General features: G+C 47.7%; 2 protein-coding genes and 1 pseudogene across 6 annotated transcripts; 1 reads left to right on the plus strand and 2 right to left on the minus strand.

Annotated features, from left to right (window-relative positions):
• The first annotated feature begins 206 nt into the window (after positions 1-206).
• WDCP (WD repeat and coiled coil containing) lies at positions 207-14,583 on the plus strand. Of its 5 annotated transcripts, none has more exons than XM_059660440.1 (4): positions 211-469; positions 3,160-5,014; positions 9,189-9,306; positions 10,900-14,583. In XM_059660440.1, exons 2-4 carry the CDS (start codon positions 3,179-3,181, stop codon positions 11,115-11,117), a joined length of 2,172 nt encoding a protein of 723 aa, XP_059516423.1. In that variant the 5' UTR covers positions 211-469; positions 3,160-3,178; the 3' UTR covers positions 11,118-14,583. The 5 variants fall into 5 exon arrangements, with proteins under 5 accessions (XP_059516427.1, XP_059516423.1, XP_059516424.1 ...); XM_059660441.1 differs by having other exon boundaries at positions 454-524; XM_059660443.1 differs by lacking the exon at positions 211-469 and adding an exon at positions 634-737.
• LOC132213725 (cytoskeleton-associated protein 2-like) lies at positions 11,799-15,638 on the minus strand (annotated as a pseudogene).
• MFSD2B (MFSD2 lysolipid transporter B, sphingolipid) lies at positions 14,737-27,535 on the minus strand. Its single transcript, XM_059660446.1, has 14 exons — positions 27,434-27,535; positions 24,733-24,858; positions 22,927-23,051; positions 22,300-22,423; positions 21,938-22,016; positions 21,725-21,855; positions 20,235-20,325; positions 20,013-20,134; positions 19,234-19,317; positions 18,891-18,971; positions 18,678-18,787; positions 18,146-18,289; positions 17,584-17,760; positions 14,737-16,448 (listed from the first exon to the last, which is right to left on the minus strand). The coding sequence occupies exons 1-14, from the start codon at positions 27,518-27,520 to the stop codon at positions 16,418-16,420; spliced, it is 1,512 nt and encodes a 503-aa protein (XP_059516429.1). The 5' UTR covers positions 27,521-27,535; the 3' UTR covers positions 14,737-16,417.

The raw sequence follows: 27,535 nt of genomic DNA on the forward strand, positions 1-27,535 counted from the left end.
CTTCAATGGGATGCACAATATTTTGTGTACAGATAAGAACATTTTTCAAGAAAAACAAACCCCGCAACATTTTTCTGAGAAAATTTTGTAGTTTAAATAGATCCTCAACCCCTTCCCATCCCTGACTCCCCATCTCCCCCCAAAATACTTAAGAAACCGTCTTGACTTTAGGGCCCCTGGACTCCTTCTTAGACTAAGAAAACCGATAAGAAGTGAGGAAAGGCGATAACCCTCTTAAAAGAAATTGCGTGAGGCTTACAGTAAGGATTTTCACCTGAACTACAACTCCCAGAGATCTCTGCGGAAAAGCCCGAGCTCATTGGTCAGTGGAAAAGACCCTCTCCTAACGCGACACACATAAAAACCAATAGGCTGGCGGCGTTCCCGAGCTTTGCCCGACCATCTCACCTATCAGAGGCCTTGGAGTCGATGCTTCCGGTACCCGCTGCGGACTTTGGAACCGCGTTGGGTGAGTTGGGGCGGCTCCGGGGAAGCTGGTTGACTGCGGGGCAGTGAGTCCAAAGGTGCTTTGTGTCCGCTGTTGCCCAGCCTGGCGGGTGTGGGGAGCCTGTGGGTGGGCGGGGTGGTTGGTGGAGGGGCTGGCCCGTGGGAGACGGTGAAAGACACTCAGGCGTGCGGGCAGGATGGGCAGAACGGTGGGGGCCGGCGTGCGGGGGTTAGTGGATGCGGAGGAGCCGCGGGTGCGTTCAAAGGAGTGAATATATTCCCCGTGACCTGTGAGTGACATTTCAGGGAATATATCCTAAAGTGACCATCCGAAAGAAGAAAATGCTTTATGCATAAAGGTCTTTATAAAGCGTCATTTATAATAGGCTCAAGGGGGCTGCAACCGGGTGTCTCCGCAGTGAGCGAAATTATGCACCTTCACCGAGTGAATATTAAGTGGCCTATAAAGATAATTTACAAAACTTTTAAATAATATGGGAAGATGCTAATATATAATGTTAAGTGAAAAAAACAACAACAACGCGATACAAAATTGTAAGGTGTGATTGAAAAAGTTTAACCAAAACTGCGTGGGAAAGTCTGGAGGTGTGTAATCAGAATTTTCTTTGTGTGTGAATATACCTTTCCTGTGTGTTAATTCTTTTTCCCCCAAACACAAGCGAAAGTTTGCTTAGAAAGTAACAGGTATAAAAGGTGAGCCAGCTGGGCTGCCTGGGCTCAGGAGACAAGTTATAGAGGAAAAAAGGAAGGGCCCTTGGAGGGTAGGAGAGAGAAAGGCCAAGACCACGCACCTGGAGGGGGGGGTGGGGCGGGAAGAGTGGAGGAAAGTGTAAATATTTTACAAAATACCAAATAATTGGAGGCCTCCTGAAGGTCGTTTCAGCTTTTGGCCTCTTGGCTTTTTGTGGGGAGACTCTCTCCCCCCTGGTTGCTAGAGCAAAGGGTCTGTGAACTGAGCTCAGCCTACAGGAGTTCTGACTGTGAAGCATTGCCATCCGGTGAAGGGGCAGTGAAGTTGATTCTCAGCTGCTGAGAAGTTAGAGTCTCAGCTGACTAGAGAGAGGGGCAGCCGTGGTTTATCGTGCCTAGCAGCCTGTTTTCTGAGCCTGGTTCTTGAGATGATGATGATGATGATGATATGATGATGATGATGATGATATGATGATGATGATGATGATGATGATGATGATGATATGATGATGATGATGATATGATGATGATGATGATGATTATTATTATTATTATTTTATTTTGCTTAAGTTAACCAGAGTGGTTTCTGTTGTTAATATCTGGGAACTCTGACTTATACCCCATTTTTGTCCAAAAGAAAAAATTTAGTCCTGGACGGTGTGGCTCATTTGGTTGGACTGGACTCATGCACCAAAAAGGTTGCACATACCTAGGTTGCGGGTACAGAAGGCAACCAATGGATGTTCCTCTCGCATAGATGTTTCTCTCTCCCTCTCTCCTCCACTCCCTCTCTCCTCTGCTCCCTGTTCCTTCCCCTCTCTCTAAAAAATTAATAATCGTATTCTCCAGTGAGGATTTTTAAAATGTAGCACATATAAAATCATATATATGTATAAAGAAATATACACATATTTCTTTAACAGATTCAAAGGCTATACACCAAATTGTTAACAGTGCTTTTTTTCAAGGACTTAAGATTTGGGGGACAGGGTGGTGGCAGTAGTCAAGAGGAGTTGGAGGAAACATTTTGTTTTACTTTAGACGCCTCTGGTTTGTTTGAATTCCATAGCAGTGAGCATGTACTTTAGTAATCTAAATGTCTGGGGGGGGGGGGACCTTAAGAATGAAAAATTTGAAAGTAATACTTGCCTAGCCTGGTTTACATTATTGTGAAGGATTGTTGCAAGGAGCAAATGCAATCGGGAATGTGAAACTATTCTGAAAATTAAGTGCTATTTGAAAATGATGAAGTAGAAATAGCAGTGGTGACTTTTGAGTGTCCTTTCAGTATAGAGATAAAGGCCATTGAGTCGTGAATATCATTTATTTATTGAATTGGCAGTGAAAGGAGAATAGAAATTAGATGATGGAGACTTTTCTCAACTTTTTAATTTGAAACTTTTCTAGCCTAAAAGTTCAAAATCCCATGAATACTGACATAGTCTCAATCTGAATTCAGCAATTACTAACATTTTGCTACATTTGCTTTAGCGCTCTCTCTATATATACACCAAGTATGTACATACATATGTTTTTTGATACATATTTTGGGGGGAGGGTTTTGTTTGTTTTCTAAAGCATTTGAAAGCAAGTTGTAGGCATTATGACACTTTATCCCAAATACTTCAACATACATTATCTTAACAATAAAGACATTTTCCTACATAACCACAGTACCATGGTCACACTTAGGAAAATTATTAACTCTACAATATTATCTAATATCCATTCCATATTCTAATTTCCCCAGTTCTACAAATATATATATATATATATTTGTAGAAAATTTTATTTCCTCAATTTAAGATCCAAAGATTATATGTTGCGTTTGTTTGTTTGGCTCAGTAGTCTCTGTGAACCTGCCACACTCCTCCTATCCTTTTATCCTCTCACAATACTGACCCGTGAAACGTCTAAGCCAGTTGTCTTGAAACATGTCCTATATTCTGGATTTCTCTGATTACAGTCTCAGGATGTAGCTTTTCTTTTTAATTATTTCAGATGACCTTTATCAGAAAGGATGGAGTTGGGAAAAGGAAAACTTCTCAGGAGTGGGCTGAATGCATTGTATCAAGCAATACACCCAGTTCACGGCCTTGTCTGGACCGATGGGAAGCAGGTAGTCCTGACTGATGTACAGCTTCAGCGTGGAGAGGCCAAGTTTGGGGACTCGAAGGTCATTGGGCAATTTGAGCATGTGTATGGGGTGTCGTGGGCCCCACCTGGGATAGCTGACACGCCCCCTCTGCTCGCTGTCCAGCACAAGCAGCATGTCACTGTGTGGCAGCTGTGTCCCGATACCACGGGAACAAGCAAGCCGCTGATGTCTCAGACCTGCGAGATTAGAGAATCGCGCCCTGTCCTTCCCCAAGGCTGTGTGTGGCACCCACAAAGTGCTGTTCTGACGGTGCTGACTGCACGGGATGTCTCCATTGTCCATAACGTGCACTGTGGTGACTCCCGAGTAAAAGCGGACGGCAGCGCCCAGGGCCTCATTCACTGTGCGTGCTGGACCCAGGATGGCCAGCGGCTGCTGGTGGCCGTAGGCAGCAGCCTGCATTCTTACATTTGGGACAGTGCTCAGAAGACGCTTCAGCGGTGCTCCTTCTGCCCGGTATTGGATGTGCGCAGCGACGTGCGCTCCATCGGGGCCGCTGTGGACTCACAGGTCGTCCTAGCCACTGAACTTCCAATAGGTAAGATTTGTGGCTTAAATGCAGCTGAAACATTTGGCGTTCCACCCAGCAGTGAAGACACTTGTCTGTATACGTCTCCGGTTATTGATGCGATGCCCTCCGTGGATAAAGGGGCAGCCTCTTGTGGAACCAATTCCGACACATCAGTGTCTCCCTTTTCTTCTTCCGGTTCAGATCCTCTGGATCTAACTCATATACGTTTCAATAGATCTGAGCCTGAGAGCAATGCCCTCATTTGTCTAAGAAAAAAGAATTACTTGGCAGGAACCGATCTGGATTCTTCACATTTGATTCTTGTGACCTTTGCGCAAGTGGTGACCCAGGTCAAAAAAGTCACCATTCCAGGCATTCTGGTTCCTGATCTAATAGCATTTAATCTGAAAGCAAAGGTTGTAGCCGTGGCTTCCAATACTTGTAATACAATTTTTATCTATTCTGTCATTCCAGCGGTTATGCCAAACATCCAGCAAATTCAATTAGAGGGTAGTGAGAGACCAAAAGGCATATGTTTCTTGACAGATAAATTATTATTAATTTTGATAGGAAAACAAAAATCCACTGATTCGACATTTCTTCCTTCTTCAAAGTCTGATGAGTATGTCATTCGCTTGACTGTTAGAGAAGTAACGTTGAAAGAGGAGTTTCCAGTAACAGTGAGCGAAACCCAGAGTGGCTATACTACCCTCAGTGCTCTGTTAAATAAAGCAGAGAGGAAAAAGCCAATTGAGAGTCTTTCCCCAGATATGTGTCACCAAAACACAGGACTCTCGTTAACAGCTAATAGCAGTAGTCAAGGTGAAAGGCCTGGAAGTACTTTTATTAAAGAAATCGAACGCCCTCCATCCAGTGTATGTGATGATTCCATAGCCCTGGAAACTCTAGAGGCCGAGCCTGTTGACGGGTCAGCGACACTGCCCAAACCCAGCAGCACACCAGACTACACCAGCACCCTGGGCCCTCTTAATCTCCCTCCAAGAAAGAACTTACAGCGGGAAAAGGAAACTTGTCAGCTCTCTAAGGAACTGGAAATTTTATCTAGGAAACTGATGGAAGTACAGCGAAGTCTCTCTGAACTCACAGACTTCCTACACAATGGAAAGAAGTCCTCTCCAGTGTATCCGCTCTCTCAGGATCTGCCTTACGTCCACATCTCCTACCAGGTAATTCCTCCTTCAGGAGCTACCGCTATACATAAGCTCCCGCATCCAGTAGTCACTGCCAGAAAAATGGTCGTGAAAGATTGTGTTTAAATTGAACTGGGCATGTTATGTTACAGGCAAGCTGTTACACCTTTACAGGTTGGTTGCCTGCCAACCACATGGACACGCATACCAGGATACACTGATTTTTATCATGTGCATGGTGTGAAAACATGAATGATTGCACTTATTCTATCAGTTCATATTTAGAAAAAAAATTTTTTTAGTTGTGCTATTTCATTGTGAAACTTTTTTCTTATGCAGTGCAGACCCTCTTCCATTTATAAGAAATGTCAATGCATCTATTTATGCATGCATATGCAAACGTAGTATTACATAAATAGCATCCTGTCACTTTATCACAGCGGTTCTCAGCCTGTGGGTCGCGACCCCTTTGGCGGTCGAACGACCCTTTCACAGGGGTCGCCTAAGACCATTCTGCATACCAGATATTTACATTACGATTCATAACAGTAGCAACATTACAGTTATGAAGTAGCATCAAAAATAATTTTATGGTTGGGTCACAACATGAAGAACTATATTTAAAGGGCCAGAAGGTTGAGAACCACTGCTTTATCATGAACACTTTCGTTCCCTATGGAACTGACCTCTGCTCCTCCCCACTTAACTAGCAGCTTAATGTGAATCCTTCCATGGTGTAATTCATACTCATAATCTTACACAGTTCTTTGCATAAATAGATACATAGGTACAAGCGATATATAGGTTTAGGGGTGGTTATTGTTTTATAGAAATAGGGTATATGGTGTACTCTTTACTTCATGCTGAGAGTATGCTGTTTATTCAGGCGTTCCCTGTTGATGGACATTCACTTTGTTTTCAGTTGCTTAGTGCTGCAATAGTACTCTTGTATGTATCCATTTGTTTTCCTACTTTTGTTTCTATTGGGTTGGTTCCCAGAAACAGGAATGCAATTTGAATATATGTTTCTACTTTTAAAAAAACTTGCCAGATTGCCTTTCAAAGATTTTTACTTAACAATGTGTCATTACATGCTCACCAGCAACCTTTTCCTCACATCCTCATGAATGTGATAAATGTGAAATAGTATTTCACTTTTATTAATTTCTTTTTCCCTTTACTGTTAGTGAATTTGAGTACATAGGTCTTCATGTTCTGGGGCCAATGAATGAGTTACCTATTGCTCATTTTTTCCCTATTGAGTTATCAGTTTACAAGAAGTTTTTGTATATTATACAAATTAATATGCATGTAATGTCTAGATTTTCTTGCAATATATTTTATTTATTTACCTATTTATTTATTTATTTATTTAATCCTCGCTTGAAGATATTTTTCCATTGATTTTTAGAGAGCATGGAAGGGACAGGGAGAGACAGAGAATGAGAAATATCTATGTGAGAGAGAGACACCTATTGGTTGCCTCCCACATGAATCCTGACCAAAGCTGGGGATCAAGCCTGCATCGAGGTACATGCCCTTGACTGGAATCGAACCTAGGACCCTTCAGTCCAAAGGCTGAGGCGCTATCCACTGAGAAAAACCGGCCAGGGCGCTTGCAATATTTTATTATTTTGCTTTTTACATTTGTGTTTTTTAATTGATTTGAGAGAGAGAGTAACATTAATTTGTTGTTCCACTTATTTATGCATTAATTGGTTGCTTCTTGTATGTGCCCTGACCCGGTATCAAACCAACAGCTACCTGGCCAGGGCCTACATTTACATTTTCAGTCTTTAATTAAATTTTTGTGTATGGACCACTTCTATTTTCTGAGAGTTAGAAGTCCTCTTGAGTTGGACTCGCCCGCCTGGTCCCCCAATATTCCCAAATTATCTCGTGTCTTTTCTTTTTCATTTGTTGTGCGGCTCCTCTTCCAGACCCGAACCCTGAACCACGCAGGACGTGGAGGGAAACACTTACGACATGAGAGGATTTTTGTTACATTGTCTTTAGCTAAAGCAGTTATTTAAATGGTTTTATATAAATACCTGAAGTTTTCTGTAAAAAAGTTTTTTAGTTTTTAAATAGTATTTATAGATGTGAAATTTAGATTCCACTTTTTAAAAATCCCCCTCCTTTCTTTTTCTTTTTTTTATCCCCCCCTTTTTTCCTCTTTTTGAATAGTTAATTCATTTACCTGTTTAAAAAGGGAAACAATTTAATAAAAAGATAGATATATACTGGGAAGTCTTACTCTCAACCCATCTCTGTGCAATCTGTTCCCCTCACCTCCTATAATTAACATTTTTATTTTTATTTCTTTATGCAGATACTAGTAGATCTTACTATATATATATATATATTTTTTTTTAATGTATTTTATTGATTTTTACAGAGAGGAGGGGAAGAGGGATAGAGAGTTAGAAACATGGATGAGAGAGAAACATCTATCAGCTGCCTCCTGCATGCCCCCACTGAGGATCAAGCCCGCAACCAAGGTACACGCCCCTGACCAGAATCGAACCTAGAACTCTTTTTCAGTCTGTGGGCCGATGCTCTCTATCCACTGAGCCAAACTGGCCAGGACACTATATATTTTTATTTCCTCTTTTACACAAAGTGTAAGGCATTATATCCAGTGTTTTGCATCTTTCTTTTTCCATTTAATAATATATCCTCAAGAATTCTCCATATCGCCCTAGCTGGTTTGGCTCAGTGGATAGAGTGTCAGCCTGTGGACTGAAGGGTCCTGGGTTCAATTCTGGTCAAGGGCATATGCTTGGGTTGTGGGCTCGATCCCCAGTAGGAGGCATGCAGGAGGCAGCTGATCGATGTTTCTCTCTCATCTATGTTTCTAACTCTCTATCTCTCTCCCTTCCTCTCTGTAAAAAAAAATCAATTAAAAAAAAAAAAAGAATTCTCCATATCAGTATATAGAGCTTTTTTCTTTTTCTACATCTGCACAGTATTTTTTTTCCCTAATTACGAAAGTAATATTTGCTCACTGAGGGGAGGAAGGGAATGTAACCAATATAGGAATAATTAATGTTGAAAGTAAAAATTCTGCATAATTGAACCCTTAGAGAAAATCACAGAGTTAGTTTTAAGTAAGTCTATATTTCTTCTACCAAATAATAACATATTTTTTCTTTTGTAAACATTTGTAAATGTGAAATTCTATATATTTTGAGTAAAAGAAATATGGGGTATTTTGCCTTTTCAGTTCTTCAGTTTCTCAGTTTATAATGAACTGATTGAACCAAGCTGTTATCAATAATTACCTCTGGATGGGACTTTACTTTCCACATTATAAATTTATGTTTTACTCTATATTGAGGATATATCCCTTTTGTAATGAGAAAAAAGGCAAAATAATCAATGGCAAGGAAGAGTTTCTCCTGTAATTTCCAAAGTGACATTTTTCATAGAATTCAAATAAATGATTAGTTGTTTCTGGCCTTTATAATTTATTAATATTTAAAATGTTAAAAGTAGACATGCTCTTTTAGTTGTTTATTCTTCCACCAATGTAGTACAGTTTATCTTCTATCGTTGAAATTATAAAACTCTTCTTCAAATGCTTACAGGAAGTTATTGTTGCAAATAACATATAATTAGAAGTTATATTTTTTATTCTATGATTATACCTTTGGACTCTTAATATATCTTAAATTAGAACTGTAATTATTTTATATTTTCTATATCTAGGGATATTTGAAACCAATTTTAAAGAGTTAATGTTTAATAAGACTTTAATAATCATTTTTATTTGTACGTTTTCTAAACGAAGTGAATTTTGACCAGTTTGTTTACTTGTGCAGATCCTTAGGGCAGTCTTTCTTGGCATTTTTCCCCCCAATAAAGAGAGCATTAAGTTTAGTGAGTTATAACTAAAATAGCCAGGCACCTGTTCCTCACCATCAGATGTGTCTCTTAGGCTGCCGTCCATCACCTGTAGTGTTATTAGTCAGGTCCTAGGACAGCCAGTTCCTAGTGACAAAGTTCTAGGAAAAGTAAATTAGGGGTTGTGTTCTGGTCTGACCCTTTAGTTGTGTTAAATAATAGAGCAAAAAGCTCCTGACATAAAACTGAAGTCTAATTGATAGTGGTACTAGATAAGGATTTTTAAAAACGATTTACACTTTCTAAAGAAATGTTAACTCCATTGCTTCTGCAATTGGCTTAACAACTTTTTTTGTATTTGAAGAAACGTTATTCTGTAGAATCTGTTGTTGAAAAAAGAGACGTGCTTCTCTGCAGTGGCAAGCTGAGGCTCAGTACAGTGCAGCAGACTTTCGGCCTCGCTCTTGTTGAAATGCTGCATGGTAGGTAAAATCAGAAACCAACCCTGCCCAGCACCCTCCTTCCACCGTCTGTTTTGTTACTTTCACTGGCAATGAAAATGATGTGTACTGATCGTCCCGTGATTCTCCAGATAGTTAACAACTACTATTAATTGCCTGCCGCATACCCAGGCCTGTTACACCAGACACATGGAAAATATGTGTTCTGCCCTTAAGGAACTTATCGCCTAGCTGAAAAACCTAACTGTATACATGAAAAACTAGAAAAAAGTTACAAAGCCATATACAGGGTGGGGCAAAAGTAGGTTTTCAGTTGGTCGTATTGAAAATAATGCAATAATGAGTAAGTAATAATACAAGAATGAACTGTGTTGAGTAATCATAGCTGTAAACCTACTTTTGCCCCACCCTGTATAACAACTGCAAGGAAATGACATAAAAACCTCATGTATACCTGTTGCACTAGAACATGAAGATCATAGCAACATTGCAGAGTATTTCTGAAAGGGGTTGTTTTAATGTGCAGCAAACATACGGGCATGAGGGACACTTCTGGATGGTGAGGGACTGAGTCATGTCCACGTTCCATCAGGTTTTGGTTTTCTTAGGCACTTGACTGGAATCGAACCCGGGAGCCTTCGGTCCGCAGGCTGACGCTCTATCCACTAAGCCAAACCAGCTAGGACTATATATTTTTTTCTTTTTTTAATATGTTTTTATTGATTTCAGAGAGGAAGGGAAACGGAGAGAGAGAGAGAGAAACATCAGTGATGAGAGAGAATCATTGATTGGCTACTTCCTGCACGGCCCCACACTGGGGATGGAGCCTGCAACCTGGGCATGTGCCCTGACCGGGAATTGAACTGTGACCTCTAGGCTCATAGGTCAACACTCAACCACTGAGCAACACTAGCTGGGCTGCTATATTTTCTTTGACATTTTGGTGGGTTCCAGTGTTGGCCCATTATAAATAACATTAATGAAAACCTCTCTATTTTACATGTTGTTTTTGGAAAGTATAGATTTTCAGAAGTGAAATTACAAGGTCAAAAGGTTAAGACACTATAGACTTGAAAGAGCCAGAGAAGGTCCAGGCATGCTGATGGCCCTCGCTATCCTGGAACTAGCCATTCAGGATGTTCTGGGCCATTCTAGTCTAGCTCTAGTCATTTTTGCCTCCTTGGGTGTCCAGAGGTTGGTATGGATCTAAAGAGTAGAGAAGGTTCCTCCATAAGAGTGGCTGTTCCCAACCTCACATATTTTCTGGAGAAACTGATTAAGAGCATGTAGGTAAGGTAGGGACACTCCACACACAACCCCTACCGTGCGTGCAGGCAGAAGCCCAGATGCATACCACTGAGTAATAAATGCCCAGCCGGAGTGAAAAGTGTATGTCCTTTAGCTCTGCCTAAGTCCTCCGCATCCTCTTCCTGCCATATTACCAGACCCTCCGTAACAGTCCTTCCATCTCCCCATTCTCTAAAGTCTCGTGGTGATCAGGCTTAATATTATCAACTACTAAATTCTTCCCCCCAAAAAGTCATATTTGTTGTTTTTCCTAGTGGAATAAGAGGAAATATCCTAAATTGCCTATGTGTTCATTTTACTTTGCAGACTCCCGCTGGATCCTTCTCTCTGCTGATAGTGAAGGCTTCATCCCATTAACTTTTACAGCCACACAGGAAATACTCATCAGAGATGGCAGCTCCAGGTCAAATATCTTCAGAGACTCTTTGTCTCAGAGTCTTGATTCTGGTCCTTGTCTTGAAGTCTTTGGAGAACGTACAGCCCAGCGTTTAGATGCCACCAGCTATTCCAACCATCTAGGCTGATACTTGTTTGTAGAGTATTTGCTGCATAGCTTTTCAGATGAGACCATTACAAACAAGATCTGTTTTCCACTGTGGGCTCTCCCCTCTCACACTGTCACACAGAGGTAAGCGCTTGCCTGGTTGGCTCGGCCACTTCTCCATCTTCCCCAGAATGAGGCTCTCAGAGCGCAGCCTTTGTTAGATGGCTCAGAAAGTGCTTGCTTATGTATTCATGAGGTGTGGTTTTGTCTGAAGGCGGAATTCCCAGAACAAGACAATGTAATGGTGCCCTATGGATTGTGTTTTATGGTTTCTCTGAGGCTTTCTGTCCCAGCCCAGAGCTGTGTTGAAGCTGTCTTAGAAGCACTTAAAAGGTACCTCAGCACTGTGATAGATCTTTCTCTTGGCTTAAAGATGAGGATAAGGAGTGCATATCCTCCAGCATATTCTTCTTAGCCCAAACCAGCAGAAATCTACAGAGCTCAAAGGAAGAAAAAAGCCACTGACTGCTCCCTCCCTCCCCCGCTCTGCTCCCTAGAACAGGATGGACCTCCCAGAATGTAAACCTAACTCTGTTGCTTCCCTAGAAAATTCTGGCTGACTAAGGTCCGGATACTCCTAAAAACTGGCCCCGGGCAGATTTCAAAGGACATTTCAGTGCTTTGACCCTTCTAGACCCCTCTTGGGTGTGTGCTGATGTTACTAGTACAATGCCAAGGACAGGCGAAGTCTAAGGCATGGTGTAGTAGACACATTATATTTAATTAAGCAACCCTCCCTAGTTTCTGTGTTGGGGGTTTTAACATCATTGGTTGGATCTTTTGTTTTGTGTACTTGCTCTTTTTTACAATCTTGAAATACCACATTTCTATGATGTTTATTTTCCATTTCAGGTTTTCCTGACTCTAGATTAACACCAGTATCTTCAATGTTGACTTCTTGGATTTTTTCCTTGGTTGCACAAGCCTCCTCAAGATTTTCTCCAAATTTAACTTTTTCTTGACTCTTCATTGTTAGAATATCTGCAATTGCATGTCGCATTTCTTCAATAGGCTGAGCTCCTGCCAGAATGGCCTTCTCAAAGACTGAGATAATATTTTCAATAGAACTTGTGAGTGGTTCAACACATGCAAGGCATATCCAATACTTAACAATTTTTTTGGCATCTGGAATATTTTTAATCAGGTCATTCAGTATGTTTAATACTTCTTCTTTGGGGCATCTCTCATTAATCAGGTTTAGGCATTCAGAAAATGTCTTGTTTACTTTTTCAGTAAATAATCTTTGTTCTTCTTCTTCTGCCAGGGTAGTCCAAAATGACCCAATTGGTTTTTCATTCTGTCCTTCAGCTTCAGGCTGGGTTATTACTGAGCTAGGAGGCCTTCTCAACATTTTTCCTTTGCTAGCTCTCCACTCACTCAGACAAGCTGTTCTTTCTTCTACGGTTTCTTTGGGCTGAGCCCTTCTATTGATAGTTGCTTTTGTCTGCACTGCTCAATGGTTTTTGACGTTTCTATCTGTTTGATATTAGAAGATGAAGCAGGCCTGGCTATCATTTCAGATGTGATGCTTCTTGATACTGTCTTATTTCTTTTTACTTCCTGAGAAGAAATGGTTTTGACACTAGATAAAACTGTATTTAATTGTAGTAATTCTTTCTCATGAGACCCTTTCCATATGTAACATTGGCAATGCCTTGTTTCAGGTAGTCCTGGGTATTATGAGTATTACTGTGGTGACTTCTAATAGGAGAACATAAAAGTTGTTCATTCTGAGATGTAGCCCTCACAAATTTAGTTGTAGTCATCATATTTGAGGCTCTGTGACTTTTTGCTGTTACACTGCTGGTGTTTATAGGCTGGTGTTTTGTGGCCTTAGAGATAGGAGTTGAAAGTTTCTTTGTTATTGCAGAATGCTCATCTTTGACTTGTACAGGTTTTCTAAATGAATTAACCTTAGATTGAACAATTTGGCCATGATAAGATCCAAGCACAGGTTTCTTGAGCACGTTAGCATCTTGCTTTGGTTTTTCTGTAGTTACTTGTTTCTTTCAATTACTGTTTTTAATGTGAAACGCTTGGCTTAATGTCATACGTTGACCTTGGCGATCATTTGTAATTGGTAACAACTGCAGAGTTTGATTATTCCCCAAGTTATATGTATCAGTGGCTGTAGTTGAATTGGTTAATTCATTAGAAGATTTTAACGGAATATAATTTTTTCCCATTGTTACATTATTTTTGCTCCTTGTAGGTCTATGGACATTTTCTTTATTGGCCATTTTTGTCTTAAGTTTCAGAACTTTTTCTCTCTTCTTGGACCAGACCCTCAGATGCCATCATTTCCTCGTTTCTACTGGAGAATTTCTGATTTTCCTGTTTGTATGCAAAAAGAGTTTTTCTTTTTAACAGATGCTCCTTGAGTTTTTGTTTTCTTTGCTCTCTGAAGGCGGACTGGGCCCTCTGACTCGGGGGAAGCTGCAGGTCGCCTGGAACCGCTAGGGATTCTAGCAGTAAGCCTTCCAGGAAAATCCTCTCCTGCTGCCGGCCTCGACTCTTAAATTGTAGCTTTAATTTTGGTATTTTTCTTTTCCTTTAGTCAAGTTTTAGAGACTAGCATAGAGTTTGTGAGAGAAAATATTTCAGAAAGGTGGAAATTTCACTGAATCTGGGATAGCCCTAAAAAGTACCAGTTATTATAAATAAGGGCTAAAGGGCCAGCTTAGTAGAGTGGAAAGAGCCCTGATCCCAACTCTAGACAAACACAGCACTCCTTACTGCCTTCAGACACATTATAAATTTCATTTATTGCAGCATAACCAATCGGTCTGTGTGGCTAGTCATCACATCTGCAGACCCTTGTTTCAGCCATAGAAGCTCCATTAGCACATGGTCATTTTTTTCCATTGCCTTTAAAATTATCTGGAAAGAAATATTTTGCACCCTTGGGGACTCCTGTCTGTTACAGTTTATGAAGATGGAGCTGGGATAGGAAAGAAGCAAGGGCCCATTTTGTGGTTCAGATGCATTAGAGAGCTGGTGGGATAATGGAAGAGGAGGCCACTTGTCTGTACTCAGTTGCCTGAGAGCAATGTCTGAGGATAGTCTGAGGCCTGGCTCCATTTTCCGGGTGGGATGAAAGCACATACTGTGAAGCTTAACGAGGGGGCTGGGGGACCCCATAGTAAGTTCAAGGTGTGTGCCTCAAGGTGTATGTTACAGTCAGCGTTTCACTGGTCAGTCTTCACTAAAATCACTCATGGGCCGAGACCGGATTGGCTCAGTGGATAGAGCGTCGGCCTGCGGACTGAAGGGTCCCAGGTTCGATTCCGGTCAAGGGCATGTACCTGGGTTGCGGGCACATCCCCAGTAGGGGGTGTGCAGGAGGCAGCTGATCGATGTTTCTCTCTCATTGATGTTTCTAACTCTCTATCTCTCTCCCTTCCTCTCTGTAAAAAATCAATAAAATATATTTTTAAAAAAATCACTCATGGTTGATGCAGCTGTTGTGAATGTTTTGATGGTATTTTCTTTGTGATCATTGCTGTTATACAGAAATATTCTTGATTTTATATTTGTGTATGTTGTCTGTATTTCTTCCTCTGGTGGATATGTCACCAGAAAGGAACCTGGTGAAATGAACCACCAACCACCTAATTTAAGAACTATATGAGGTTCAAGACCATCTACCACCGCCATAGACAAGCGGCTTAAGCTCTCTAAGCCTGTTTCCTCATCTGAATAAGAGAACACTAGTTCCCGCTTCATAGTGTGGCTGTGAGGGAGAAATGGTAGGATACCTTTTGGCCAGCCCATGATGGCCCTATCTCTGAGATCTAACCCCTGGTCCCCAAGGCTGTTCCCTGCTGCCGTATAGCTGCTCCTTGAGACTGCACCCTGGGAAATGTAGGTGATATAAAATGTAGCACATCATTAGTAGATGAGTGGATAAAAAAGTTGAGGTTCATTTATACCATGTGGAATACTATGCAGCAGTAAAAGAAGAATCTCTTACCCTTTGAGACAGTATGGAGGGACCTGGAGAGTATTATGCTAAGTGAAATAAGTCAGAGAAAGACAAGTATCACATGATCTCATTCATATATGGAATCTAATTAACAAAATAAACTGATGAACCGAATGGATCCAGAGACATGGAAGCAGGGAACAGAGTACGGAATCTTGGAGGGAAGGTAAGGGAGGGTGGGTGGGAGGTAATCAACCAAAGACCTTGTATGCATATATGCATAACCCATGGATGCAGACAGGGGTGGTAAGGGCACGGGGATGGGCTGGAGGGGGTCGATGGGGGAAAATAAGGACATATGTAATACCTTTAACATTCTGCGCTCTCACTGGGAGGTCAGCTCCCTGTCTGTGGAGGAAGCCAGAGGCTTAAACCGAGCTCTGACGAGCATCTGTGCGTGAGTCTGAGTTCTGGCAGCCTACGGGGTCTCTCACCTAAGAGGCCGCCAAAGGCCCGAAGAGGCAGTGGAAGGGAGCCTAGCCCTGGGCCGAGGGATGATGGGGGGCTGCCCGCCATCACACTTGACTGACTCAGTAGAAGACAAACCCTTTAATGCGGTTTTTTTGTTTATTGAAAAAAATAAACCTCAGTGGATCTTTTTTAAAGATATGGCTTCTAGAAAATGGTGGTTCCTGTACTTTTTATGAAAGTTCAGAAAAAAATATTCCCACAAAAATAACGACTGTTCATGAAAATGATCCATCTCTGGTGGCTGGACAGTCTGTGCCCACCTCTGGGAACAGTCATCAGCCCGACAGAAAGGCTTGAGAACACCCCGTGCCCTGCTCCTCCTCATCCCCACTGCTGTCCCCTTCTCTCCCCTGGGGTCTGCCGGCCTCCCTGCATCTGTCTGTCCTAACAACATCCCCACTCTGCCCATTCGTGTGACGTCTGTCAGTCTCTCTCTCAGATGTCCACTGGGGCATCAGGAAAAACAAAGGGGCTGTCTGTGTGTCTGTCCTGTCAGGTCAGCAGGTGGCTGGGGAGTCTGCAGGCCAGGCTGGCTGAGGCTTCCTTTTTTTGCAGGACAAGCTGCTATTGGGATGCTTTCCAGGTCAAACGTCACCTGGAGCCGGGTAGTCAGGGGCACAGGTTTATCTGAAATGGTCTGTGGTCAACAGGTAAGAAAAGACAGGTGGACCCCAGGCCAGTCCCTTCTGGAGAGGTCACTGAAGGCGCCATAGCCCAGGGAAAAGGTCACGTGCACGCTGCGAAGTGGGGGTTCTAAACGGCTGAGACGAGACGGGGACTTTGAACCCAGACGGTGCGGCTCCTGCGCTTGGGCTCACGAAGCTTTAACTTGCAGCGAGGCTGTAGCTGGTCCTCCTGCGGGAAGGGGAGAAGCCCAAGAGGATGAGGGAGGGGGGTCTGCCCTGCCGGCCCCGTGGAGGTGTCAGTGGCTGTTCTTGTCTTCTAGCAACTCCTCCCCTCACACACACCCCCAACCCCGCGTGAATAAAGCCACAAGCTGTTTCCCCAAGTCCCATCAAGCAGCCGTGTCACTCCCTGAGTGTAGCCCGTGAGGTCAGCATTACTTGGCTGGAGTCTTGAGACCAGCCATGCTGAGGGATGAGGGGTGGATGATGATGTCACTTCCTGTCTCCCCCGTGTGATCCTCTGTGTGTACATGTGAGTGCATGAGCATCTACAAAGATGTGGACATGTGCTCATGAAAAAGTGTGCGGGACCATGTTGATCCTGCAGCACCTGCTTGGCCTCGGGCTCTGTGCTAGGCTCTTAGGACATAAAAATGAATAAACACAAAGATATGGCCTCAAGGTCCCCACAGTCTACGGGGAAAGCCGGACAGTGAGCAGATCCTCCCTGCAGTGGAACCAGTGCTCTGGGAGGGGGAAGGGCAAGGCTCAGAGAGCTCTCAGCACAGCCTGTCGGGGGCAGGGGGAGGGGGGTAGGAGTGGAAGATGATCCATCCATCCATCCCCAGGTTTCGGCTCCCAGACGGGAGGGTGGTGGAGCTGACTGGGACAAGACCATGAATTCCTTTGGGGGATCATTAAGACTGACTGCAATGGTTGTGGGACGTCAGGTGGAGCTATCCAAATGAGAGCCAGGGGTGTGGATCTGGAACTTGAAGGCAGTATGGGAGTGGGGTGGTAGGGTTGGCAGGAGGACAGCTATAGGAGTCAGCAAGCACAAGAGGTGCTCGGGATCAAGCAAGTGGAAGAGGTGCCCGGGATTATGGAGAGCAAAAGGAATAGGGGTGAACAAGGGAGCCCTCCCATACCACCATCCTACTGGTTATCAAGAGAGACTGAGCAGCAGAAGAAAATTTAGATGGCGTCACTGAAGCTAAGGCAGAGTCTCCAAAGGCAGGATTGTTCAGTGGTGTAAGCACTGCCAGGAGATCTGCGGACTGGTTGGTCTCACATCGGCACACTTCTGTGTGCCTCCGGGGGTGCTGGTAGCTATCTGTGTGTACCCGTGTGCATGGGGTGCCCACCTTCGAAGGCTCAGCTGGTGAGAGGAGTCCTGGCTTGGCACCTTTGGACCGGGGCCAACCATGAGGATGCAAAGACCGGTGAGGATCATGCAGGTGGGCACAGCACCGATGAGGACCTTGAGGGTCACCACCACCTGCTCTGCCTGCTTGCAGGCTCCTGCCTCATACCCCGCAAACCTGGAGAAACACCATCCCATCATCCAGCCCAGACCCTCCTGAGCCTGGCTCCCTGGGGGAGGTGTCCCAGATCCCCCGCCTCCACACTCTCCTGAAACTTGGATTCATTTCCTGGCCAGATCAGCCTAGCCAGGCTGGAAGGGAGTGTTGAGGGAATGGGCTGGAGGAGTTCAGAGAGAAGTGAGAATGTGGGGGGCTGAGGCTTCAGGAGGGCTATGGCCCTCAAGAAAGGCCCCTTTCAGTCACACTCCCAGAGCCAGCTGAGGAGGTGTCTGCCCCGCACTCTCGGTCCCGGTCCCCGGGGTTGGCTGGGGTGGGGGACTCTGCCCTCCTCCCACCCAGCTGGTCTTTTGTGCCCCTGCCACAGCCCAGCTCTGGGACTCACTCAAGACTGAGCGTGGAGATGCCCAGAGCCCCTGCGCCCGAGAGCTTCGTGAAGAAGACGTAGGACGAGTAGAAGATGGTCTCTATGCCAGGGCCATGCTGGTGCTGCAGCTGGAAGTCATCCACCACGTCTGGGAGCATGGACCTGGGGGCGGGGCTGCAGAGTTACCCCCTGACCCCCCTGGACAGCCACCAGCCTGCAAGCTCTCTGGGGGCAGAGACCAAGTCAGGGTCATCCCTGAGTCCTCACTACCCAGGGCCAGGACTGGCCCACACAGCGCCAGGCACTGTGTGTTTGTATTCCACCCGCACCTCTACACCCCCACCCCGGCTGCCCACCGTGCCTGCTGCTGGTGCTCTTTTAGGAGGGCTCCCAGGACGGAGCGGGTGGCCTCCATCCCTGCCAGTGGGAGAGTGGCTCCCCAGCACAGGCTGGGCACGAGGGGCCCGGGGCACCAGGTTGACATGAAGGAGGGCAGACGCATCAGGAAGGACATGAAGCCCCCACGTTCCCTTCCCCTCGCGCAGCATACCAGGGTAGCAGCAAGGACAGAGCAATGCTCACGCCAGACACAAAGGCCACGACGTATGCCACGGGGGCTGTGGGCACAGCAGCCAACAGGATTACAAAAGGCACCATCACCTGGGGAGACAGACACAGATCGACCGGCCGGCCCCCAGGAGGCTCCGGCTCCAAGGTCAGCCTCCCCCAACCCAACTCCAACCTGGCTTCCTGCCTCACTCACACAGATCCCGAAGGCCGACACCCTCTTCCCAAATCGCTGCAGAACCCACTCCCACAGCGGGGTGCTCAGCACAGCTGAGACCTGTGGACAGACAGAACCATCACAGCCCGGCCCAGGCCCAGCGGGCCAAGCGGCCGGCGCCTCTGCCCAGGTTCTCACAGCCCTGGCTTGTAGGTGGGATGCCCGGCCTCCATGTTGCCTCCTGGTTTGGAACCAGCGGCTATGAACTGTATGACCCTGGCCCCAGTTCCTCTGCCGGAATGTGGGTCCAGAATGTTGCCCCCCAGAACTCTGGCCACACATGTCATGTCAGGGACCACACGTGTCACCCAGGTCTCCTCACCAGGATGGTTAGCACCAGGCTCTGGACGTGGTCATGTAGCTGGGAGGCGTGTGTACAGAACAGGACCAGGTAGCTCTGCTCCACCTGAGGAGGGTGACGGGAGGTGGGTGCGTGCAGGAACGGCAGGACTTCAGAAGGCAAGAGCAAGGCCTGGCCTCCCTTTTGGGACCTTGAACCCTGGTTGGTGCTGCCATCGTGCAGTCCCTGTCCCTACAAAGGTTGCTTATCCCTGACACAGGCAGAAACACCACTCCTAGCACATTGTATGCGGGAAACGTGTTTACACGATTTACGTATTTATACGTCCTACCAGTGTAGTAGAGCGCGGGACACGTATTAATACGTTTTTTATAGACTAGCGGTAGAATGCGGGTAACGTATAAATACGTCAACTAAAGTTATCGTAATTTTACTGAACGTTGCCATTTGCGCAAAAAAATTAGCAAAAATGGCCCGCGCCACCTGTTAGCGCGCGATAAAAACTACCCGCAAACAATGTGCTAGTCTACCGCCCCCCTCGCACAGCTAAGATTGGGTGCACTTCACCATCCAGACAGTGTTCCTGGTGTCTGGGCCCTGACCCTCCTCATTCCCAGGAGCTCTATCTAGATCTCTCTCCTCCCAGCACCACCTTCTCTGGGCCACACCCCAGCTGCTGCTCTCTCCCTATTACCACTCAAGCCTAACTGTGATGCAGTGGATGAGAGGCTGAACCTGAACCCACGCAAGCTCAGTGCGGCTGGAACCAAGCCAGGGGGGATGCGCCTGGCCAGAGGTACCTGGACGGCTGCTGAGATGAACAGGAAGGAGATCACCAGCTTCAGGTAGGGCGGGTGCCGGACAATGAGGCCCAGCCCAGCCAGGAAGCTGATGCCCTGGCTGGAGGCTGGGGCAGAGGGGTCTGCAACACAGGAAGGTGACATCTGGACTTGGCAGAGTTCCAAACCAAAACCCAGGCCCACGAGCAGCCCTGCCCCCAGCTTCTGCCTGCACCTCTGTACCTGGCCGCTCCTTCACCCCCAAGCAGAGCAAACCACCGCACACGGGGTAAGTCACAGCGACCGCGGCGGCTGCAACGGAGTAGAGACAAGTCTGTGGAACAGGACAGAGCTGGGGTGGGGTGATGTCTCCCACCCACGGAGGGAGGACACCCAGGGGCAGGGCGCCGCCCAATGGGAGCAGGGGGACCCTCAGCCCAAGTCCAAGAATACTGGGTACTCCTCCCAGTGAGCCCAGTAGGAGGGGGAGAGCTAAGGGCCAGGATGGACCTTCTGCTGACCCTGTGCCTCCTGCATGCAGCCATGCACCAGGGTCTGAGGATCTGAGTTCTCTCTCTCTCTCTCTCTCTCTCTCTCTCTCTCTCTCTCTCCCTCTCATTTTAAAACAAGCATTCATTGTTGCTGATTCTCTATGCCAGACCCTGATAAGTGACCCCTGAGCATCCACAGTGAGGGGCTTGGAGTGTGGGAGGAAGACAGATGCATGAGCACAAGTTACAGTGTGATGCGGGCTGACCCAGATAAATGTCAGAAAAGAGACAGAAGCTGCCGAAACCGGTTTGGCTCAGTGGATAGAGCGTCAGCTTGCAGACTGAAGGGTCCCAGGTTCGATTCTGGTCAAGGGCATGTACCTGGGCTGTGGCACATCCCCAGTAGGAGATGTGCGGGAGGCAGCTGATCTTTGTTTCTCTCTCATCGATGTTTTTAACTATCTTTCTCTCTTCCTCTCTGTACTCTGTAAAAAATCAATAAAATATATTTTAAAAAAAGAAAAGAGACAGAAGCTGCCTGGGTGGTAGGGGGGGGCGGGGGAGGGGAGGGAGGGCTTCTGGTGCGGGTCAGCACAGCTGCACAGGGCCCCACACTCAGAAGGACCTGCACTCGGGGACCTGCTCTGCGGTCGCTGTCTGGAACTTCTCGATGCTTTTATCTATGAATTCATTTGTTTTGTAGGTGGAGTCGATGGGATAACAGAGCTGGAGCCGCCAAAGGCGCCTGAATGTGCCTTTGGGGGTGGGTTCTCGGCCCTCTCTCCCCGCCCTCCCTCACCCCCAGGTGAAGGGCAGGGGCTGTGAGGCAGCGCCAGGACCTGGCGTGGATGCAGAAGAGTGTTGTCCTGAAACATGGCAGGATTTGGCAATGGGCTGGGCTGAGGGAGAGGGAGGATTAGAGGATGATTCCTACGGTCCTGGGGGTCGGGGTGTCATTTGCTTAATGGGGCCAATGGAGAACCTGATGGCTGAAGGAGACACAGCCCCCCCCCCCCATACCCCACCTCCCGGGAGGATTCCCTTCTCCTTTCACCCGGGGGTGGGAGGCCCCCCAGGAGGGCTCTGCCCAGAGCTCCGCAGGGACCCCATGCCCCCTGCCCTCTCCCTGCCCCTGCCTGGGGCCTGCCTCCTCCCCTCCGGATGCGCTGAAGGTGTTCACGGTGAGAAACCCCCGGGGCAGAGGGTCTGGTGGGAGGACGCACGGGTCCGGGGAGCACTCACCGCGTGGGGGGAGACGGCGCCCGGCCCCGGGAACTCGGCGTCCTCGCAACTGTGGGGACCGTGGGCCCCGGACACGATGAGTCCGTGGGCCGCAGCTCCCAGCAGCGTCCCCGCCATCTCCATGGTCATCCCTGGGTCACAGCGAGGAGCGCTCAGGGGACCGAGCTTGCAGCCCGGGGCCGGCGCCACCCTCCACCCGCCGCGCGCACTCACGGTAGGCGGTGGCGGAGTCCCGCTCCCGGGGGCTGGGCGTCAGCAGCATGGTGAGCGCCGTGTAGGGCACCTGGAAGAACTGGGGCGCCCGGAGCTTAGAGGACGCCCCCCTCCGCCCAGACCACCCCGTGGACGCCCTGTCCCAGCCACGGATCCCTTCAGGCCAGAGCACCAGCCCAGAGCCCAGTGGGCGGAGGAGCTCCAGGAGATGGCCGGGGCTGGGAGCAGGTGCAGGAGGGGGGTTGGGGGGGGGGCGGGGAGGGTCCTCCTGACACCCGACCCAGGACACTCTCGCTTCACAGTGACCACGTGCCAGCAGTGGGGTTCCAGGGGCCCAGGCCCGGGAAGGCGGCCCGGCTTACCGTGGACAGAGCCTGGAAGAGGCAGTAGAAGGTCATGTACCAAAGGCCTCGGAGGTTGGTGAAGGGGGGCAGGTACCACAGGAAGAAGTAAGCCAAGGCGGTGAAGGGCATGCAGCCCAGCACCCTGTGGGAGCACACGGGGGTGGGATGCCCACCAAACCGGGCCTGGGGCCACCTCACCCCCCTGGGCCTCAGCCCTGGGTGGGCCTCTCAGGGTGGGAGCCGTGTTGGGGGGGGGGGGACCTGAGGTATCAGGACGGGGGCTGGACTCTGGCTAGGACACGGGTGCTTGGTGGTGCCATTCCCCCCCCCCCCCCCCCCCCCCCGCAAGGACCCTGGAGCACAGGAGTCGGACCTACTCTGCAAGACCTTCCCTGGCCTCACGGAGACCCTGGGCCAGGCCTGGGAGTCTTGGAGGCTTTGTCTACCTGCGCCATCTGGTGAGGGAACATCCCCAGGAATGTCTCTGACTCCTGCATGATGGTCTGGCCCAGCCCGGTACTGTCACCTACTGTCCAGTCCTATCACCCGCTGTCCCGTCTTGTCCTCTAACCATCCACAGGGTTTTCTACTAAGAAGCAGGGCTATGACAATCACAGGGACCTCAAGGACCATGGGGCTGCTCACCAGGGCATGAGTCGTCCAGACCCTGTCCTCCTGCTTCTGCTGATGAAGAACCCAGCCACAGGGTCAGCAGCTGCTCCCGACACCCTCCCTCCAAACAGGACAAGTGACACCTGGGCAGCAGGGATCTGCAATGACAAGGGAGGGGATAGCCAGGGACTGGCAGAGTCAGAGAGGGTGTCCAGGCCTGCCCACCCACCAGGAGGGGGATCTGGGAACCTGGCTGGGGCCAGAGTGTAAGGTCCATTCAGCCTGCTCCCCAGAACACTAATCCAGAAGGCGCTCAGGACATATCTGTGCACGTGCGAGAAGCGTGGGAGGGAGCCGACAGCCACGTACAGGCACGTCTCCATTGTTACTCATGCCCACTCACTTCTGGAGAAGACACTAGGGAGCCTCACCTGAGGTGCTCAGTGCAAGAAGGATGCGCCCAGGCTGACAGTCACAGGTAGATTTTTGTCTCGCAATAAATTTGTTTTAATTTTTCTGATTACATAAATGATACACTCACTATAAAGACATTCAAACAGTACAGAAAAATATTGAGCAAAGCTCATCTGAAATCCCACCATCCTGAGACAACGCCAGAAGCATTTTGATGATCATCCTTTCATGCATTGATATACATTTGCAATTTATATAATCTTATATAAATGCAACCATATCAGTGTCACTTAAAAAACCATGAATACCACCCAGCTGGCGTGCTCAGTGGTTCAGTGTCGACCTATGAACCAGGAGGTCACAGTTCCATTCCCGGTCAGGGCACATGCCCGGGGTTGGGGCTCAATCCCCAGTAAGGGGTGTGTAGGAGGCAGCCAATTAATGATTTTCTTTCATCACTGATGTTTCCATTTTTCTCTCCCCCTCCTTCCTCTCTGAAATCAATAAAAAAATATTTTTTAAAAATAATGAATACCTATTTAAAAAAACATTTTTTGCCTGCTCTCTATCCTCCACCATTCCCTCCTATAGCCAACATTAATAGTCTGGTGTAATTTCCTGTACATTTTCTCCATGCTTATTTTTAACTAGAAGCCTGATGCACGAAATTCGTACAAGGGGGCTCAGCCCTCGCAGCCCTGGCTTCGTCCAGAAGGTTGTCTGGAAGGATGTCCGGAAGGTTGTTCGGCTGTGCGGTCTAATTAGCATATTACACTTTTATTATTATAGATCATGTACTGACACATACACACATATACTCATGAATATACATATATGGGGCATGTCTTTGTTTTGCTAAAATAGGATCATTTTGTATATTCTTCTCTAAAACTAACTTTTCTCACTTGATAGTGCATCATGGAAATCCCTCTACGTCAACTGGTATTGATCTAACCCAGTGGTTCTCAACCTTCTGGCCCTTTAAATACAGTTCCTTATGTTGTGACCCAACCATAAAATTATTTTCGATGCTACTTCATAACTGTAATGTTGCTACTCTTATGAATCATAATGTAAATATCTGATATGCAGGATGGTCTTAGGCGACCCCTGTGAAAGGGTCGTTTGACCTCCAAAGGGGTCGCGACCCACAGGTTGAGAACCGCTGATTCTAACCCATTCTTTAAATGGCCACATGATAGTCCATTATATGGAGATAGTACAAGTTATTACTCAACTGCTTCTATATTGGTGGGCATTCACATTGTTTCCCATTTTCCAGTACAAACAACCCACAATAAATATCCTTAGCTTTTTGTCAGGCTTAGGTCAAAGGTGCTATCTGTTATGGATCAGGTGGGGGTGGAAGGACCAGACACTAAGGAAGATGGGAATAGGGGGCCCCGGGCTGCTGCCCACACTCACCTGTGCCACATCTAGCAGGAAGAGCTGCAGGTAAAAGGCCGTGGCGCTGGAGGCCACCTGATTGGGGACGCCGCCAATGCCATAGCAAACCTTCGTACAGAATGAGAGGCGACCAGCTCTTCTGTCCTGGGGGAGACACAGGAGCTAAGCCCCACCTTCATAGACACACAACAGCTCCCCACACCCCATGACTTCCATAAGCATCCCGAGGTCCCTATCTCTAAACTTTTCCAGGGGGAAGTTCTTCCTTATATTTCCCCCTTAGTGCTTCCTGGTTGTTTTATTTTCTGAGTCAACAAGCCTGAGTGAACTGGGGGTCAGGAGACCCCCAACTTCCACACCAGCTCCCTGTGTGACCTTGAATAAACCACTTTCCCTCTCTAAGCCTTATCCGTCAAATGGAAAAGTCCTGCCGACATCACAGGGCTGTTTTGATAAGCAAATGTGGTCATGGCTCTGGGAGCTGATTGTTAAATGGTCAGGACTCCTGCAGCCCGTTGTTGAATGACCAGTAGCCTGAAATCATTCATGGTGAGGGTATTTACACCACTGTAATCAGCCAACAGTACAAATCAGAGCTTTTTTTTTTTTTTTTCTGGAGAGACTGTTTACCAATCCACCACTGAAATGAAGTAATGTTTATAAGCCCAATGTGTGTGTGTGTATATATACAATTTGCAAGCCCTAAGCTATCCAGCACACTCCAGACTCAAATATTCGACTGACTACTCACAACCCTATGTGGTTGTCTAACAGGCATTGCAACTTAGTATGGTCAAACACACAGTTTCTGGCTTCCATCCCATTGTTTCAACCAACTCCTAACCCTGTTGTCCCCATTGCATTAAATGACCCCCATGTCCATCCAGCAGCTCAGGCCACAGACCCAGGAGTCACCTCGATTCCCCTTTCCCCATTCCCCTGTCTAATCCATCAGTGAGAGCCTCCTCAGTGGCTCCCCTGCTTCTGCTCTCAGTCCTATTCCTCAAAAGTGACCATGCCTGTTGCTGCCCCAGGGCCTCTGCACTTCCATTCAAGTCTAAGCCTAAAGGTCATCTCCTCAGAGAAGCCTTTCCTGGCCACCAAAGTCTGTTTTCCAACTGCACTTATAAGTTCTCTGAGAGATGACCTATTCACCACCATGTCTCCAGTACCCAAAGCAATGCTTGACATGTGGCAGATGCTTGGTATATACTAGTATTTGTTGAAGGAATCAATGCCACAAGAACACTGTGTAAAGTGCCATTTCTCTGAAAGGTGCTGGGAATTCTTCTTCCTCGTCCTTTGCTTGAGGATGGGTGGGGGAGTGGAGAAGACTGTGACTTCACCCATTTTGGTATCTTGCAGGACACCCAGATGGGCCCTTTGGAAGGGAAGGTCTTCCTAGATAAGAGTTTATCATACCCTTTGCACACTCTTTCTGCCCACAGAAGAAAACCATACACGAAGCAGGATGTGGCCTCCTTTTCTGACTTGAACATTATTTCAACTTCCAGAAAACTGTTAACAACAGGCAGAATCCACCGTCACAGCCCTCCTGCCCCCTCCTCTCCATAATGGGAATTTTGTTTCCCCCTAAATATGTCTGGCAAGTTTCTGGCACATGGCATTTGAAAGGGGAAAAAAAATTCCAGCGGAAACTAGGTACATGATATATGGTTTTGGAATCTTGACAGTTTTATGCACTTAAATCATAAACCCTTCACAGTTGGCGGAGCACAAGTCTTAGCATTAGACACGCTCAGAGTCCCGTTCCGCGCCTGCCGTTTCTAGCTGTGTGACCCAGGGCCAGTTACTTTCCGGGGCTGTTTCGGTTTCCTCACATTTTAGCTGGAGGTAGTACAACCTCACAGGGTTGTTCTGAGAATGAAATGCTGCCACTGCATTGGCAGTGTTGGCTTCCCTCTTGCCATCCATCTCACCCTGAATTTCTCACTTTCACTGGAAAATGAGAGTCCTCAGGGAGCCTCCTTATGGGACTTTCTTTCTGGGGGGCCACAATCCTTTGCTCTGAGGTGCCTGGGAGGAGGGTGTGGAGTTGAGCTGGTGGTGAGGTGAAGCCACAGGCAGGGGGGGGGGGGGGGCTTCATTTGGAGCCGCAGGGGATTTTGCATTCAGCAGACACCAACTCCAACACACCCACCCTTGTGGCATGAGCCCCAGCCAGCCCCGCCACCCCTGGGTCCCCACCTGCCCTCTGCCCTCACTCTGGGGCCTGGTAGCCAGAAAAGACATGGCTGGGGGCCATCTCTCGAAACAGAGCCTGGTGCCAGGGCAAGGCCAGGGTTGGAGAAGGTGGCCCAGCCCACACCACCTGCCTGGGGTCGGGGAAGGAAGGCTGCTGCCTCAGGCCCAGGGTGCAGGGGATCTCTGGGAAGACCCGGACCGGAAGGTGGGGGGCGAGAGCCTAGACGGGGATCAGGAGGCCCGCCCGGCCGGGTCCTGCCTGAGCAGTTGAACTTGTCTCAGGCTGTTTCGCGTGCTGTTGTCTTTGGGGCTCCCGAATAGCCTCAGTCACTGGGCTCTCAACGGCCACCCCCACTGGGGCGGTTCAGGCGAGGACCCTGCGGGGCTCCCTCTGGCTGGATAAAGGGCCGCGATCAGACGCCCTCAGGGTCCCCGGCGCCCCTCTGCCCCGCGCCCCCTCTCTCCGCGGGGCTGCCCACAGCTCCCCTCTGGCTTCCCCTCGCTTTGCGCTCACCGAGCGGGGCTCCAGGGTCTGCGCCTCCGGCTGGGGCGCGGGCGCCTCCACCGCTGGGGCCGGGGACCCTCCAGGGGCCGCCTCCATCGCGCAGCTGCTGCG

Source organism: Myotis daubentonii, chromosome 12, assembly GCF_963259705.1.
Source record: "Myotis daubentonii chromosome 12, mMyoDau2.1, whole genome shotgun sequence".
Taxonomy (NCBI): Eukaryota; Metazoa; Chordata; class Mammalia; order Chiroptera; family Vespertilionidae; genus Myotis; species Myotis daubentonii.

What these genes read in the sequence shown, in the direction of transcription:
- WDCP (XM_059660440.1), top strand. Translation starts at nt 3,179, where the DNA reads ATGGAGTTGGGAAAAGGAAAACTTCTCAGGAGTGGGCTGAATGCATTG. An exon ending in ACGTCCACATCTCCTACCAG is followed by an intron (nt 5,015 to 9,188) that starts GTAATTCCTCCT and finishes TTGTATTTGAAG; the next exon opens with AAACGTTATTCTGTAGAATC. An exon ending in TCTTGTTGAAATGCTGCATG is followed by an intron (nt 9,307 to 10,899) that starts GTAGGTAAAATC and finishes TTTACTTTGCAG; the next exon opens with ACTCCCGCTGGATCCTTCTC.
- MFSD2B (XM_059660446.1), bottom strand. Translation starts at nt 27,520, where the DNA reads ATGGAGGCGGCCCCTGGAGGGTCCCCGGCCCCAGCGGTGGAGGCGCCC. An exon ending in AGACCCTGGAGCCCCGCTCG is followed by an intron (nt 24,859 to 27,433) that starts GTGAGCGCAAAG and finishes TGTCTCCCCCAG; the next exon opens with GACAGAAGAGCTGGTCGCCT. An exon ending in GCGCCGTCTCCCCCCACGCG is followed by an intron (nt 20,326 to 21,724) that starts GTGAGTGCTCCC and finishes CCTGTTCCACAG; the next exon opens with ACTTGTCTCTACTCCGTTGC.